Source organism: Pristiophorus japonicus, chromosome 1 (genome assembly GCF_044704955.1).
Source record: "Pristiophorus japonicus isolate sPriJap1 chromosome 1, sPriJap1.hap1, whole genome shotgun sequence".
Classification (NCBI taxonomy): domain Eukaryota; kingdom Metazoa; phylum Chordata; class Chondrichthyes; family Pristiophoridae; genus Pristiophorus; species Pristiophorus japonicus.
The window spans coordinates 181,428,183-181,443,965 of record NC_091977.1 but is presented as its reverse complement, the minus strand read 5'-3'; the positions used below and the strand labels follow the sequence as shown (position 1 = coordinate 181,443,965).

The window sequence follows — 15,783 nt, the reverse complement described above, 5'->3', positions numbered from 1 at the left end:
AAACATGATTTCCCTTTCATAAATCCATGCTGACTTGGACTGATCCTGTCACTGCTTTCCAAATGCACTGCTATTTCATCATTAATAATTGATTCCATCATTTTCCCCACCACCGATATCAGGCTAACTGGTCCATAATTCCCTGTTTTCTCTCTGCCTCCTTTTTTATACAGTGGTGTTACATAGGAACTGATCCAGAGCCAATGCATCCACTATTTCTAGGGCCACTTCCTTAAGTACTCTGCGATGCAGCCTATCATGCCCTGGGAATTTGATGGGCCTTCAATCCCATCAATTTCCCTAACACAATTTTCTGACTAATAAGGATTTCCTTCAGTTCCTCCTTTTTGCTAGACCCTCAAACCCCTCGTATTTCCGGAAGGATATTTGTGTCTTCCTTAGTGAAGACAGATCCAAAGTATTTGTTCAGTTGATCTGCCATTTCTTTGTTCTCCATTATAAATTCACCTGATTCTGATTGCAAAGGACCTATGTTGGTCTTCACTAATCTTTTTCTCTTCACATATCTATAGAAGCTTTTGTGGTCAGTTTTTATCTTCCCTACAAGCCTCCTCTCATACTTTATTTTCCCCCTCCTAATTAGACCCTTTGTCCTCCTCTGCTGAATTCTAAGTTTCTCCCAGTCCTCAGGTTTGCTGCTTTTTCTGGCCAATTTATATGCCTCTTCCTTGGATTTAACACTATCCCTAATTTCCCTTGTTAGCCACGGTTGAGCTACTGGAATAGCTTGGCTAGGGGCATGGCTAATTCTGGAGCACAAGTGATCAGCACTATGGGCTCAAAATTGGCCAGGAGTTGCTCCGTTTTTTTTTTTTTTGGAGCAACTTGACTTTTCTGGAGTATCTTAAAAATCCTTATTTTGCACATTCAGTTTGCGCCAGTGTTTCAAAAGGGGAAGATCTAGAATGGGGATTGCTTCTGAATGAATCCTCCCAGCGACGCAGCAAGTCCAGATTCCAGTCCCAGGGATCTTCACTTCGGGATCAGCCTCAGTGCGTTCCACAGCGGGCCAGGCCGGTACGTGAGACTACTCGGCCAGGGATAGAGGCGGCGAGCATCGGGCCCCTCCCACACAAGCTGCAGGACGCGCTGGGGGCGAGGAGCGACTGTGCATGTGCGCACGCTCTAATGTGCACGTGCAGACGTCCCGGCACTGTTTTCAGCGCAGAGCCCTTGCTCCGCCCCCAATCCACTGGCCAAGCTGCGCCAAGCCCGGGAGAGGCAACACAGCGGCCAGAATCGGGGGACATTTTTCATCCTACAACAGCGACGCAACTCCGATGAGTGTGCCAAAAATCTGCAGGGACCAATTTTGAGCCCTATTGCTGGAACATTGTTGGGGCTCAGTGCCTTTGCTGTGCCCAATGCACTCGGCTTTTTTTGATGTCATATAGAGTGAACTGAATTGGCTGAAAACTGGCATCTGTGATGTTGGTGACCTCAGAAGTAGGCCAAGGAGAATCATTCATTTTGGCACTTCTGACTGAAGGTGCTTGCAAACGCTTCAGCCTTGTCTTTTCCACACACATGCTGGGTTCTACCATTATTGACGATGGGGATGTTCATAGAGCTTCCTCTTCCTATAGTTGCCCACAGCCATTCACAACTGAATGTGGCAGTGTTGCAGAGCTTTGATCTGATCTGTTGGTTGTGGGATCGCTTAGTTCTGTCTATAATTGTTCAGCATGCATGTAGTTCTGTATTGTAGCTTCACCAGATTAGCATTGCATTTTCAGGTGCAACTGGTGCTGCGTGCTCTTCTATGCTCTCTGAACTGGGATTGGTCATCTGGCCTGATGATGATGGATGAGTGAGGAATATGCCAGGTCATGAGGGTACAGGTTGTGGTCGTATACAATTCTGCTGCTGCTTAAGGGAATCAAGGTATGGGACTAGGGCAGGAAAGTGAAATTGGTTTTGAAAATCATCCACGGTCTTATTGAATGGTGGAGCAGGCTTGAGGGGTCGTATGGCCTACTCCTATTTGTTCTCATGGAGGTCCATATTTGAACTGTGAGACCTGCTCTTAATCTATCACACTTCGCACAGCGGTAGTGTCACTTGACACAATAGAGGGTGTTCTCAGTATGAAGTTGGAATTTGGTCTCCAAGGACTGTGCGTTGATCACTCTTACCATTGCTGTCATAGACAGATGCAAATGTGACAGTTAAATTAGGATGAACTAAGTCAAGAAGGTTATTCCTTCCTGTTGGTTCTCTCTCCACCTACCGCAAGCCTAGTCTGGCAACTGTGTCCTTCAGGGCTCGGTGAGTAGCGCAAAGCTGTCTAGGAGTATAAAGTAGTCCTGCAGGACAAATTATGGTATGAAGTTCTCTAGGTTAAAGTATCAGACAAGTAAAGGGATGGCGACATTTCATGTTTGCAACAGTCGGGGATATTAGTTGAATCAGCACTCGCCATGTTTCAACACAGACATTAATAAATCATGCTGCTAGGATGCTAAGTTCAATTTCCTGGAAGTTGTGCCGAAGCAGTATGGGTGGTTGCATCTGCAGTATTGCATACAGTTCTGCTCACTACAAGATTAATAAAGAACTTGCATTCATATAATGCCTTTCATGTCCTTGGGATATCCCACAGCATTTTGCAACCAATTAATTGTTTTGAAGTGTAGTCCCAGTTGTTTAGTCTGCAAATGCATGGTTAAATGTTTGTTGGGACACAGGGACTTCTCTCTGAATATGCCATGAGATCTTTTATACTTGAACAGGCAGATGGGGCCTTGGATTAATGTCTTGTGTAAAAGACAGGATCTCCAACAATGCAGCATCTCTTCAGTACTGCACTGAAGTGTCAATTTAGATTATATGCTCATGTCCTTGTGTGGGACTCAGACATGAATGCTGCCACTGGGCCAAGCTGAAACTGGCAAGCCCTTGAGGCAATAGAGGATAGCAACAAAGTTGATTGCTATTATTAGAGAGAAGAGCTTTGCTGAATGACTTAATAATTAGGACTCTTCAGAAGAAACATCTCTGAGAGGACCTTAGAGATGTTACAAGGGTGATCACTAGCTGGAATGGATTATCAGAAAAGCTAGTTTGATGCCAGGAAACTGCATTCATCAGAAGATACCTTGTGATGAGTGCAAACTTATTAATACACCCAAGATATCTCAACTTCACCTTCAGCTATTTCAGCCCCATTCAATGCCACCCATTTTTTTTCTCCCTGTGCAATACTTTAAACCTGTACATGTTAACTTGCATCTGCCACTATTCACTTGCATATCTTGCCTACTCATTTCGTAGGTCCTTGGATGCCTCATCGGGTTCAAATACGCTTTTCTCTCTTGCCCCCAGTTTGCTATTATTGGCAAATTTAACCTGTTTGAATTGTACTTTTGAATTTGCTAATCTAACACTGATAACTAAAGCCTTCCACATCAATATTCTTCTAACAAGTACTCCTAAGCTAATTTTTTTTAGCCCAATTTTTACCTCCAAGACCCCACTACATTAAGCTTAACTGGAATATGAAAAATGAGAGTATGTTGACTCATTATTTTTTTCAAGTTGCTACATATATGTATTCAGAGAAAAGTACTTTCATTAGTTGCTCGTTGTGTATGTGGATTATTTTTTCTCTACAACAGTGTACTTGGTGAATTGTATGTAATGTTTGGTATTTTTTCTTTTTCTCATTGTAGTGGGTTTGTTTTCTTGCGGTTGATTTGTCCAGCTATTCTCAATCCACGGATGTTCAGTATCATTTTGGGTGAGTCGTGCCCGGTGAAAGTTTGCTTTGCTTTATACTTTAGAACTATGATGTCCAAGAACTGGCCCGTGTGAGCTTCTTTGATCCAACTCGTAAAGCCCTTGCCAGTTTCCTCTGCCTTTGCACTTGTACACAAAACCAACTTCAACACCGTCAATCTATTTAATATGCAAACGATAATTAAAATTACCCAGTCTAGAGGATTGACCAATCAAGGAACTACCTTTAAAGAGCTTCATTTAGGATATTAGTGGCCCCAGCCATATATCTTCTGCCTATATTCCTGAGGAAACTTCTTCAGGAAGAGGGTCTATATATTTGAAGACAATAGAAAATTTCTAAAGACGTGCTGTTGATCTAAAATGGGAGTGTTAGGGGGAGGGGAGGTGAGGGGGGGGTGGGGACAAAAGAGAGACAATTAGAAGAGGTGAAATAAACAGGAAAGAGAAAGGAGGTCAGAAAAGAGAAGATAGAGAATGAATGAATGGAAAGATGAGTGAAAGCAGCAGGCTACGGAGAAGAGGGCAGATAGGGAAGGCTTGCAATGATTTTGTTTTTCATGTATGGGGTGGCGATTGATATTTTTATTTCCTTATTTTAGTGCACATGGACTTGTCCTTTTATTTATGAAGGCCTGTGTGTGTTATTACCCATCATATGTGGCTCACTCTGGTTTTGACACTTGTATCTGGCCACAGCTACAAAGGAACTTAAGGACAGGCGTAGGCCATTTAACCCCTCGACTCTGTTTGCGATTCAATGAGAGCATGGCTGATCTGTGACCTAACTCCATATACCCGCCCTTGCCCCATATCCCTTAATACAATTGGTTATCAAAAATCTATCAATCTCAGATTTAAAATTAACAATTGACCTATTATCAATTGCCATTTGTGGAAGAGTTCCAAACTTCTACCAGCCTTTGCGTGCAGAAATGTTTACTAATTTCATTCTTGAAAGGTCGGCTCTAATTTTTAGAGTATGCTCCCTAGTCCTAGACTCCCCAAACAGTGGCAATAGTTTCTCTCTCTCTCTCTACCCTGTCAGTTGCCCTTAATACCTTGAAAACGTAGATCAAATCACCACTTAACCTTCTAAATTCCAGGGAATATAACCCTAGTTTGTGTAATCTCTTGTCATTTAACCGTTGGAGTCCAGGTATCATTCAAAGGTTTGGGCTATTCCTTCTTTAAAAGATTAACGCATGATGTATCCATTACTTTATGTATGTATATGTGTGTATATATATATATTTTTTTTTAAGTAATAAGTTGAAAATATTTTCTCATTAATATGTGTATTTTGTTCGCTAAATTGAATGCATTATAGTATCATGCAGTGCAGAAGGAAGCCATTTGGCCCATCGTGCCTGTGCTGGCTCCTTAGTAGAGCTATTCAGTTAGTTCCACTCCCCTACTCGTTATTCTTAGCCCTGTACATTTTTACATTTCAAGTATTTATCCAATCCCCTTCTGCATGGTACTATTCAATCTGCTTCCATCAAGCCTTCAGGCAGTGCATTCCAGATCACCATAACAAGCTGCATAAGAACACGTTTCCGCATGTCGCCTCTGGTTCTTTTTACCAATCACTTGAAATCTGTCGATGGGTTACCAACCCTTCTGCCACTGGAAACAGTTTATCCTTATTTATGCTATCAAAACTGTTGATTTTGAACACCTATCAAATCTCCTTAACCTTCTATGCTCTAAGGAGAAGAACCCCAACTTCTCCAGTCCATCTACATAACTGAAGTCCCTCATCCCTGGAGCCATTCGAGTAAATCTCTTCCACACCCTCTCTAAGGTCTTGGCATCCTTCCTGAAGTGTGGTGCCCAGAATTGAACACACTACTCCACAATAAAATAGTCCAAACCAGTGTTTTATAGAAGTTTAGCAGAACTTCCTTGCTTTTGTACTCTGTACCTCTGTTAGTAAAGCCAAGGATCCCATATGCTTTCTTAGTAGCCTTCTCAACTTGTCCTGTCACCTTTAAAGATTTGTGTATATGCACCCCCTTAAAATTGTGTCATTTAGTTTATATTGCATCTACTCATTCATCATAGCATGATTGAATTTCAAATTCAGATGGAGGGTGAGAAAGTTGGATCTCTAACCAGCGTACTAAGCTTAAATAAAGGAGACTATGAAGATATGAGGGCAGAGTTGGCTAAATGTGGACTGGGAAAATAGATTAAAGTGTAGGATGGTTGATGAACAGTGGCGTACATTTAAAGAGATATTTCACAACTCTCAAGAAAAATATATTCCAGTGAGGAGGAAAGGGTATAAGAGAAAATATAGCCATAGGCTAACTAAAGAAATAAAGGACGGTATCCAATTTAAAAACAAAGGCATACAAAGTGGCCATAACTAGGAGGACAAAAGACTGGGAAGCTTTTAAAAGCCAGCAAAGAACGACTTTTTTTTTAAATTAAGAAAGGGAAGATAGACTCTGAAAGTAAACTAGCACAAAATATAAAAACCGAGAGCAAGAGTTTCTATAGGTATATAAAAAGGAAAAGAATGGCTAAAGTAAATGTTGGTCCCTTAGAGGATGAGACCGGGGAATTAGTAATGGGGAACATGGAGATGGCAGAAACTCTGAACAAATATTTTGTATCAGTCTTTACGGTAGAGGACACTAACAATATTCCAACAGTGGATAGTCAAGGGGCTATAGGGGGGGAGGAACTTATCACAATCACTAAGGAGGTGATACTCAGTAAGAAACTGGGACTAAAGGCAGATAAATCCCCATGACCTGATGGCCTGCATCCTAGGGTCTTAAGAGAAGTAGTGGCAGGGATTGTGGATGCATTGGTTGTAATTTACCAAAATTCCCTGGATTCTGGGGAGGTCCCAGCAGATTGGAAAACTGCAAATGTAAAGCCCCTATTTATAAAAAAAAAAGGAGGCAGACAAGAAGCAGGAAACTATAGACCAGTTAGCCTAACATCTGTGGTTGGGAAAATGTTGGAGTCCTTTATTAAAGAAGCAATGGCAGGACATTTGGAAAAGAAAAATTCAGTCAGGCAGAGTCAGCATGGATTTATGAAGGGGAAGTCATGTTTGACAAATTTGCTGGAATTCTTTGAGGATGTAACGAACAGGATGGATAAAGGGGAACCAGTGGATGTGGTGTATTTGGACTTCCAGAAGGTATTTGACAAGGTGCCACATAAAAGTTCACTGGGTTGGGGGTAATATATTGGCATGGATAGAGGATTGGCTAACGGAAAACAGAGAGTCAGGGTAAATGATTCATTCTCTGGTTGGCAATCGTTGGTAACGAGTAACTAGTAGGGTGCTGCATGGATCAGTGCTGGGGCCCCAACTATTTACAATCTATATTAACGACTTGGAAGAAGGGATAGAGTGTAACGTAGCCAAGTTTGCTGACGATACAAAGATGGGAGGAAAAGCAATGTGTGAGGAGGACACACAAAATCTGCAAAAGGACATAGACAGGCTAAGTGAATGGGCAAAAATTTGGCAGATGGAGTATAGTGTTGGAAAGTGTGAGGTCATGCACTTTGGCAGAAATAATCAGAGCAAGTTATTATTTAAATGGAGAAAGATTGCAAAGTGCTGCAGTACAGTGGGACCTGGGGGCACTTGTGCATGAAACACAAAAGGTTAGTATGCAGGTACAGCAAGTGATCAGGAAGGCCAATGGAATCTTGGCCTTTATTGCAAAGGGGATGGAGTATAAAAGCAGGGAAGTCTTGCTACAGCCGTACAGGGTATTGGTGAGGCCAAACTGAATACTTGTGTGCATTTTTGGTTTCCATATTTACGAAAGGATATACTTTCTTTGGAGGCAGTTCAGAGAAGATTCACTAGGTTGATTCTGGAGATAAAGGGGTTGACTTATGAGGAAAGGTTGATTAGGTTGGGCCTGTACTCATTGGAATTCAGAAGAATGAGAGGTGATCTTATGAAACGTGTAAGATTATGAGGGGGCTTGACAAGGTGGATGCAGAGAGGATGTTGCCACTGATGGTGGAGACTAGAGGGCATGATCTTAGAATAAGGGGCCGCCCATTTAAAACAGAGATGAGGAGAAATGTCCTCTGAGGGTTGTAAATCTGTGGAATTCGCTGCCTCAGAGCTGTGGAAGCTGGGACATTGAATAAATTTAAGACAGAAATAGACAGTTTCTTAAAGGATAAGGGGTTATGGGGAGTGGACAGGGAAGTGGAGCTGAGACCATGATCGGATCAGCCATGATTTTATTGAATGACAGACCAGGCTCGAGGGGCCGTATGGCCTAGTCCTGCTCCTATTTCTTACATTTTGGTAGGAATATAAGAACATTTCAGTTTGCACTTCTCTGTTAAATTTCATCTGCCATGTGTCTGTCCATTTCACCAGTCTGTCTGTGTCCTCCTGAAGAGCAACTGGTCTTAATATCGCCCCCTGGGGAACACCACTGTATGCTTCCCTCCAGGCTGGACAAACAACTGTTCACCACTGCTGTTTTCTGTCCTTTAGCCAATTTTGTATCCACACTGCCAGTGTCTCTTTAATTCCATGGGCTTTAATTTTGCTAGCAAGTCTATTACAGGTTGCGCGTCCGAAATCCGGAGTTCCGGACACTGAGCCGATTCGTGGCGGGGTCGTCTGGAATCCGGAAAATGTTCTGAAATTCGGACTCGCCGCCGCCCTCTTTTCTTCCCACCCCACCCCCCCCCCCCCACCCTTGCTGGGCCGCACGACTCTCCTCCCCAGCTGGGCCGCACGACTCTCCTTCCCCTGCTAAAGTGTCCGGTTACAAAGTCCGGTTGATAAATTAACTTTTGGAGGCTTCATACAAGTGTCAGTTAAGATGCTGCTGACATTCTGGCTGCACTACTTTGTGTTCCTGGAGTATTTCTGGGGGGTGTTTTAGGGTTGTGTGCGATATCGGCTCAATGCTGCAGTTGGGAGACCTGAACCACACCGGACTCGCTTCGACCGCCAGACCCCCCCACTCAGCCCTTACCTCGGCCCAGACATTTCCGGTTTTGGGGTGTCAGAAAGACGTTCTGAAATCCGGACATTCCCGAACCTCAGCCCGGTCATTTCTGGATTCGGGACATCGGAAAGACGCTCCGAAATACCCAAAATCCAGAACGGCCTCGGTCCCGAGGTTTCCGGATTTCGACGCTCCACCTGTATGTGATACTTTATCAAATGCCTTTTGAAAGTCCACCTATACAATATCAACCATGTCTATTACTTATCAAAGAACTCAGTCAAGTTAGTCAATCATGAATTTTCTTTAACAAATCCATGCTGACTTTCATTTAGTAGCCCATACTTTTCCATGTGCTAATTAATTTTGTCCCAGATTATTGTCTCTAAACGTTCCCCACCACTGAAATTAGGCTGGCTGGCTTATAATTGCTGGGTTTATCCCCCTCCCATTTTTTGAACAGGTGTGTTAACATTTGCAATCCTCCAGCCCCCATATCTAAGCAGGATTGAAAGATTGTGGCCAGAACCTCCACAATTTCCATACTTGCTTCTTTCAGTAACCAGCATGCATTCCATCTGGACCACATGACTTTTCTACTGTGAACACTGATAACCTTTTAAGTACCTCTATCTGTTTTTATCTTATCCAATATTGCTACTACCTCCTCCTTTATTATATTGGCAGCATCCTCTTCTCTAGTGAAAACTGATGCAAAGTATTAATTTAGTACCTCAGCCATACTCTGCCTCCACAAGAAGATTTTTTTGGTCCCTAATTGGCTCCACTCTTTTAACTACCCTTTTGCTATTTGTGTTTATAAAAGACTTTTGCTTCCCGTTTATGTTAGCTGCAAATCTATTCTCATACCCACTTTTTGCCCCTCTTACTCCCTTTTTATAGATCTCTCTAAATTCAGCTTGGTTCTCCACTGTATTATGAACTTTATTTTGTCAGTCTCCTTTTTCTTTTTTATTTTTATCTCTATTTTTAGTCATCCAGAGAGCTTTAGCTTTGAATCCCCTTCATTTCCCCCTTATGGGGAAAGTTTCTTCTCTACCTGAACCGTCTCCTCTTTGAAGACCTCCCATTGTTTAATTACTATTGCCTACCATTGTTTGATTCCAACTACCTGGGAAAGATTACTTTTTAACTCACTGAAATTAGCCCTCCAGTTAAGTATTTTTATGCTTGATTGTTCCTTATCCATTTCCATAACTATTCTAAACCTAATGATATGATCACTGTTCTCAAAATGCTCTCCCACTGAAACATGGTCCACTTACCCCACTTGATTCCCCAGAATAAGATCCAGCCCTGCTTCCTTCTTTGTTGTGCTGGAAAGAAAGTTCTCTTGTACACATTTCAGGAATTCCTCCCCCTATTTGCCCTTTTACACTGTTACTATCACAGTCTATATTAAGATAGCAACAATTATTATGAATATATTCTAGAAAAACCTGTTGAGAAGTGAAATGGTATAGGTGTCGTGCTTTGGTATACCATTATGGCTTCAATTCCACAGTAGAAGGATGCAGGTTCATCCTGTGCAGGCTGAAGCTTCCAGATTCTGCAGCCAGTTATAAAGGACTAATGGACTATGATTCAGAAGCAAGTTAGTTTTCTATCCTCTTCATCAGCTTATGATGCAGAGGGATTTAATTATGTTAGAAAAATGTAAGAGTAAATGTGATTTTTTTTTTTGCTCCCCTTTTTAGTTACCATATTTTGATCAAAGTGGTGGGATTTGAATCTCTTGTATGTTTTGGAATGAATGGGGGGGGGAAAGAAAATTACAACTTTTATTGATTATAATAGAATGGGGATAAATTGTTGGGCATGTGTGTTTCCAGCCATTATCTGAGTCTGAACCAAACTACACAACAGATTTCACCATGAGCTGAGCTTCTGACCCCGTATCCTCTACCTCATCAAGAACGCCTACTTCCGCCTCTGTAACATCATCAATCTCTGGGCGTGCCTCAGCTCACTGACTGAAACCCCCATCCATGCCATTGTTGCCTCTAGAAGCGACTATTCCAATTCTCCCCTGAGCGGCGGCGCCTCTCCCCATAAACGTGAGCTCATCCAAAACTGACCTACATTGGCTCCCAGTCCGGCAGCGCCTCAATTTTAAAATTCTCATCCTTGATTTCAAATCCTTCCGTGGCCTTGTTCCTCCCGATCTCTAATGTCCTCCAGCCAAACAGCTCTCAGATCTCTGCGCTACTCCAATTCTGGCCTCTAGCGCCTGCCCCATTTCTGAAGTAATCGTTGATTACTTTAACTGCCCCTCCCTACCCTCTCCGCCCTCTCTTTCTCCACCACCCTCTACTCCCGGGTCCCCCTCTCTTCCACCCTTCTCCCGGCCCGCCCCCTGTCCCCCCCCAGCCGCACGCCCCTCTCTCAGTCCACTCTTTGCCCCCCTGCTGATCTCTCTTCACCCCTGCGCCCCTCCCCCCGCCACTCTCTCTATCCCCATGCATCCCCCTCTCCTTCCGTTCTTCTCTACCCACCTCTCCCTCCGCTCGGGACCTCTTCCCTGCCTCCCCTAACCTCTCCTTCCACTCTTTTTCCCCATCCCGCTCACATGGAATAGAAATGCTTTATTGTGATGATGCAGGTGAATTAAGAAATTATTTCTGAATGCATGATCACTGATTACTTTGGCAGAACTCAGACAATATTTTGTAAATATGTGATGACAAAATGCCAACTGCAACAATAACTTATTTCCCACTTTTTTTTAGATCCTCCCTCCTCCACAGCTGCAAGGACTCTCACTCTTGTTGCAAAGTCTCTTCAAAACTTAGCAAATTTGGTGGAATTTGGAGCTAAGGTATTCAAAAATGGAATCCTACAAGTTCAGACTAAATCTATTTTGGTTACCTTTTTTGCATCTTAGTTTTTCTACAGTTTTGTAGGTAATGTTTCAAATCAAAGTGTCATCACATCAAAATAATTTATTTTTCACATCACAACTGTGTCAATGCGATTCCAGTAACTTTTCCATTTCCGGTCTACAATAGAATAAAATGGCACTAAAAAACTCTCAGCATTTGAGTGGAATGCACTCCAGGGGGAAAGCAGTACAGACAGAGGATGTAGCAAAATATGTACTAATTTTTTAACATGCTATACAACTGGCACATGAATTGGCAGTGGGAAACGTAGAAATGGACCTGAAAGTGTGATGGCTGAGTCATTTCCAATGTCTCGTCAGTGTAAAGAAACAATTTTTAAAAAATGATTGGAACATGTAGCTAGAGCAGTGGACTAAAGGTCAGGAATGCAGAACCAGAACTATTATATTACTGAGATATAATTTTAAAACGTCAATGATAAATGTTTGGAACAATCTGCCATGGTAATGTCAGATTCTTCCATGGGGCTCAGTACTCTGCCCCTTGCTTTTTGTAGTACAGGCATATATTAATGATTTAGACTTAAATGTAGGGGACATGATAAAAAAGTTTGCAGATGATACAAAACTTGGCTGTGTGTTTGACAGTGAGGAGGAAAGCTTTAGACTGCAGGAAGATATCAATGGGCTGGTCAGTTGGGTAGAAAGTGGAAAATGAAGTTCAATCTGGAGAAGTGTGAGGTAATGCATTTGGGGAAGAGCAAAAAGGCAAGGGAATACACAATAAATGGTAGGATGCTGAGAAGTGTTGAGGAACAGAGGGACTTTGGAGCGTATGTCCACAGATTCCTAAAGTTAGCAGGACAGGTCGATAAGGTGGTTAACTGAGGTCGATTAGCTGAGGCGTGGAATATAAGAGCCAGAAAGTTATGTTAGAAATGTATACAACACTAGTTAGGCCACAGATTGAGTACTGCGTACAGGTCTGGTTACCACATTACAGGAAAGCACTAGAGAGTGTACAGAGGAGATTTACGAGGTTGTTGCCAGGACTAGAAAATTTTAGCTATGAGGAAAAATTGGATAGGCTGGGGTTGTTTTCTTTGGAACAGAGGAGGCTGAGGGGGGATTTAAATGAGGTGTATTAAATTATGAGAGGCCTAGGTAGAGTGGATAGAAAGGACCTATTTCCCTTAGCAGAGGGGTCAATAGCCAGGAGGCATAGATTTAAAGTAGTGGGGAGATGAGGGAAAAAAATTTCACCCAGAGGGTGGTGGGGGGGTCTAGAACTCACTGCCTGAAGGGTGGTAGAGGCAGAAACCCTCATCACATTAAAAAAGTACTTGGATGTGCACTTAAAGTACTGTGACCTACAAGGCTACGGACCTAGTGCTGGAAGGTGGAATTAGGCTGGGTAGCTCTTTTTCGATCGGCGCGGACACGATGGGCTGAATGACCTCCTTCTGTGCCTTAATTTTTCTATGATTCTTGTTTCATTTGCCGATTATCAAATAAGTTGTCACCAGATAACATTATAAGCAGAATTGATTCGGGTAATTTAGATTAAATGTGAGTATACAACTTGAGTATGTAATGTTCTGCAAACAGTGTAATATTCAGTATCTAAGGGGAAACGATCTATATTTTGTTATAGGAGCCCTACATGGAAGGTGTAAATCCATTCATCAAGAGCAACAAACAACGAATGATTATGTTCTTAGATGAATTGGGGGTAAGTGCATCTAGCGTTGGCCAAAAATTAACCCTCTTAAAGACAGCAGTTGGGATTTCTGCACCATATATTTTTTATTGTGACTTTGTTAAATTTTATTCTGAAGTTAGTTGATGAATAAGGTCCACAATAGCAACTTGCATTTATAATGGTGCATTTAACATAGAAAAACTTATACCAAGCCAAAGGAGGAGATATTAGGAGGTGTGACCAAATCTTACGCAAATAGGTGGGTTTTAAGGAGGAGAGGGAGATGGAAAAGCATTATGGGATTTAAACACAAGTTTGAGAATTTTAAATTTGAGGTATTGAGGGAGTGAATCCAACATAGGACAGTGAGAACAGGGGTGGTGGGTGAGCTGAACTTGGTGTGGAATAAGATATGAGTAACTAAGTTTATGGAGGATAGAGGGTGGAAGGCTGTCCAGAAGAGCATTGAGACAGTTGAGTCTGGAGGTGACTAGGCATGGATGTGAGTTTCAGCAGCAGATGGGATGAGGTCAAATTGGAAGTTGATGCTGTTAGGGAGGTGGAAGTAGGCAGTCTTTGTGATAGAGTGCATCTGGTGTCAGAAGCTCCACACAGCTTTGGTCTGGTTCAACCTGATGCAATAGCCAGGGAAGGGCAAAGGTACAAAATTTATGATGAGGGCTGAAGATTATGGCTTTCACCTTCACAGATTTTAACTGGAAGAAACTGCTGTTCATTGAAGAGTGGATGTTGGACAAGGTGGCTGATAACAGGCAGTGGAGGGGTCAAGCGAGCTGGTGGACAGATAGAGCTGCATGTCATCAGCTTGCTTGGGGAAGCTGACCCCCATATCTACAGGTGATGTTGCCAAAGGGCAGTAAGTAGATGAGGAAAAGAAAGCGGGGGCAGGTGGCTAAGGATGGAACCTTCGGGGACACTAGCGTTAACAGGTGGGAAGAGAAGCACTTTTTAAAGGGTGCCAGGAGTGGAACCATGCGAGGGCAGTCCATCTGAAATGACAACAGTTGAGAGGCATTGGAGAAAGGTGGTGTGGTGCACCAGTGCAGCCTTTAGCCACCTGAGGAAAAGAGTGTTCGAAGACCAGGCCCTCAAATCTACCACCAAGCGCATGGTCTGCAGGGCTGTAGTAATACCCACCCTCCTGTATGGATCAGAGGCATGGACAATGTACAGAAGACACCTCGTCACTGGAGAAATATCACCAACGATGTCTCCGCAAGATCTTGCAAATCCCCTGGGAGGACAGGCGCACCAACATCAGTGTCCTCGCCCAGGCTAACATCCCCAGCATTGAAGCACTGACCACACTCGATCAGCTTCACTGGGCAGGCCACATAGTTTGCATGCCAGACATGTGGCTCCCTAAGCAATTGCTCTATGCGGAACTCCTTCATGGCAAACGAGCCAAAGGTGGGCAGCGGAAACGTTTCAAGAACCTCCTCAAAGCCTCCCTGGTAAAGTGCGACATCACCACTGACACCTGGGAGTCCCTGGCCAAAGACCGCCCCAAGTGGAGAAAGTGCATCCGGGAGGGCCCTTCGAATCTCAATGCCACGAGCGTGAAGAGGTCAGGCACAGGCAGCAGAAGGAGCGTGCGGCAAATCAATCCCACCACCCCCTTCCCCCGACGAATGTCTGTCCCATCTATGACGGGGTCTGTGACTCTCGCAATCGACTGTTCAGCCACCAAAGGACTCACTTTAGGAGTGGAAGCAAGTCTTCCTCGATTCCGAGGGACTGCCTATGATGATGATGGTCGACTGTATCAAATGCTGCATGATTATGGAGGACAAGGAGGGATAATGCATCATGGCCACAGTTGGAATTTATTTATGACACTGGTTATGGCTGTGGTGGGCATAAGCCCAACTTGGAAAGGTTCAAATAGGGAGTTGCGGACAAGGTGAGCAGAAATTTGCGAGGCGATAACAAGTTCAAGGACTTTGAAGAGAAAAGGTATATTGGGGGTTGTGATGGTTTGAAAGAGTTGAGGATTTTTTTTAAGAATGGTGGTGGTTTTGAAAGGGAAGAGGACAGGACCTGAAGAAAAGGAACCATTTAAAATGTCAGCTAGCATGGCGGCTCGGAAGAGAAGTTGGGTCATCAGTTTAATGGGAATAGGATCAAGTGAGCAGGAGGTGGTTCTTGTGGACAAGCTGAGCTCGAAGAGGGCATGATGGGAGAGATGCTAGCAAAGGGTGGGTTCAGGACTAGGATGGGGGGCGGGAGCCTGGGTGGAGGCTTGGCTTGATTGGGCAGGGGGGAGGCAACTGAACAGAAGGGCTCAATCTTGATAAAGAAATCCATGAGCTCCTCACACTTATTGGAGCAGAGGGTGGAGGTGGCAAAGGAGAGAGGTTTAAGGAGGCTATTGGTAGAATGATACATGAGTGGTGCGTGGTTTAGGCAGAGGCGATTTGAGGCCTGAGAAATCATGTGGTTCAGTCAATTCTCATGATAGATGGCTAAACCAATAC

General features: G+C 43.4%; 1 protein-coding gene across 3 annotated transcripts in view; it reads left to right on the top strand.

Annotated features, from left to right (window-relative positions):
• LOC139267267 (ras GTPase-activating protein 1-like) overlaps positions 1-15,783 on the top strand; it is a 237,031-nt gene that overhangs the window by 207,428 nt on the left and 13,820 nt on the right. Inside the window, exons 21-23 of one of the 3 annotated variants that reach the window (XM_070885309.1) lie at positions 3,693-3,760; positions 11,471-11,559; positions 13,238-13,315. The exons of 1 other annotated variant lie outside the window; for it this stretch is intronic. In XM_070885309.1, coding sequence (XP_070741410.1) covers positions 3,693-3,760; positions 11,471-11,559; positions 13,238-13,315 — 235 coding nt within the window. The remainder of the gene's footprint in view (positions 1-3,692; positions 3,761-11,470; positions 11,560-13,237; positions 13,316-15,783) is intronic. One more of the 3 variants, XM_070885318.1, reaches the window with a different exon arrangement.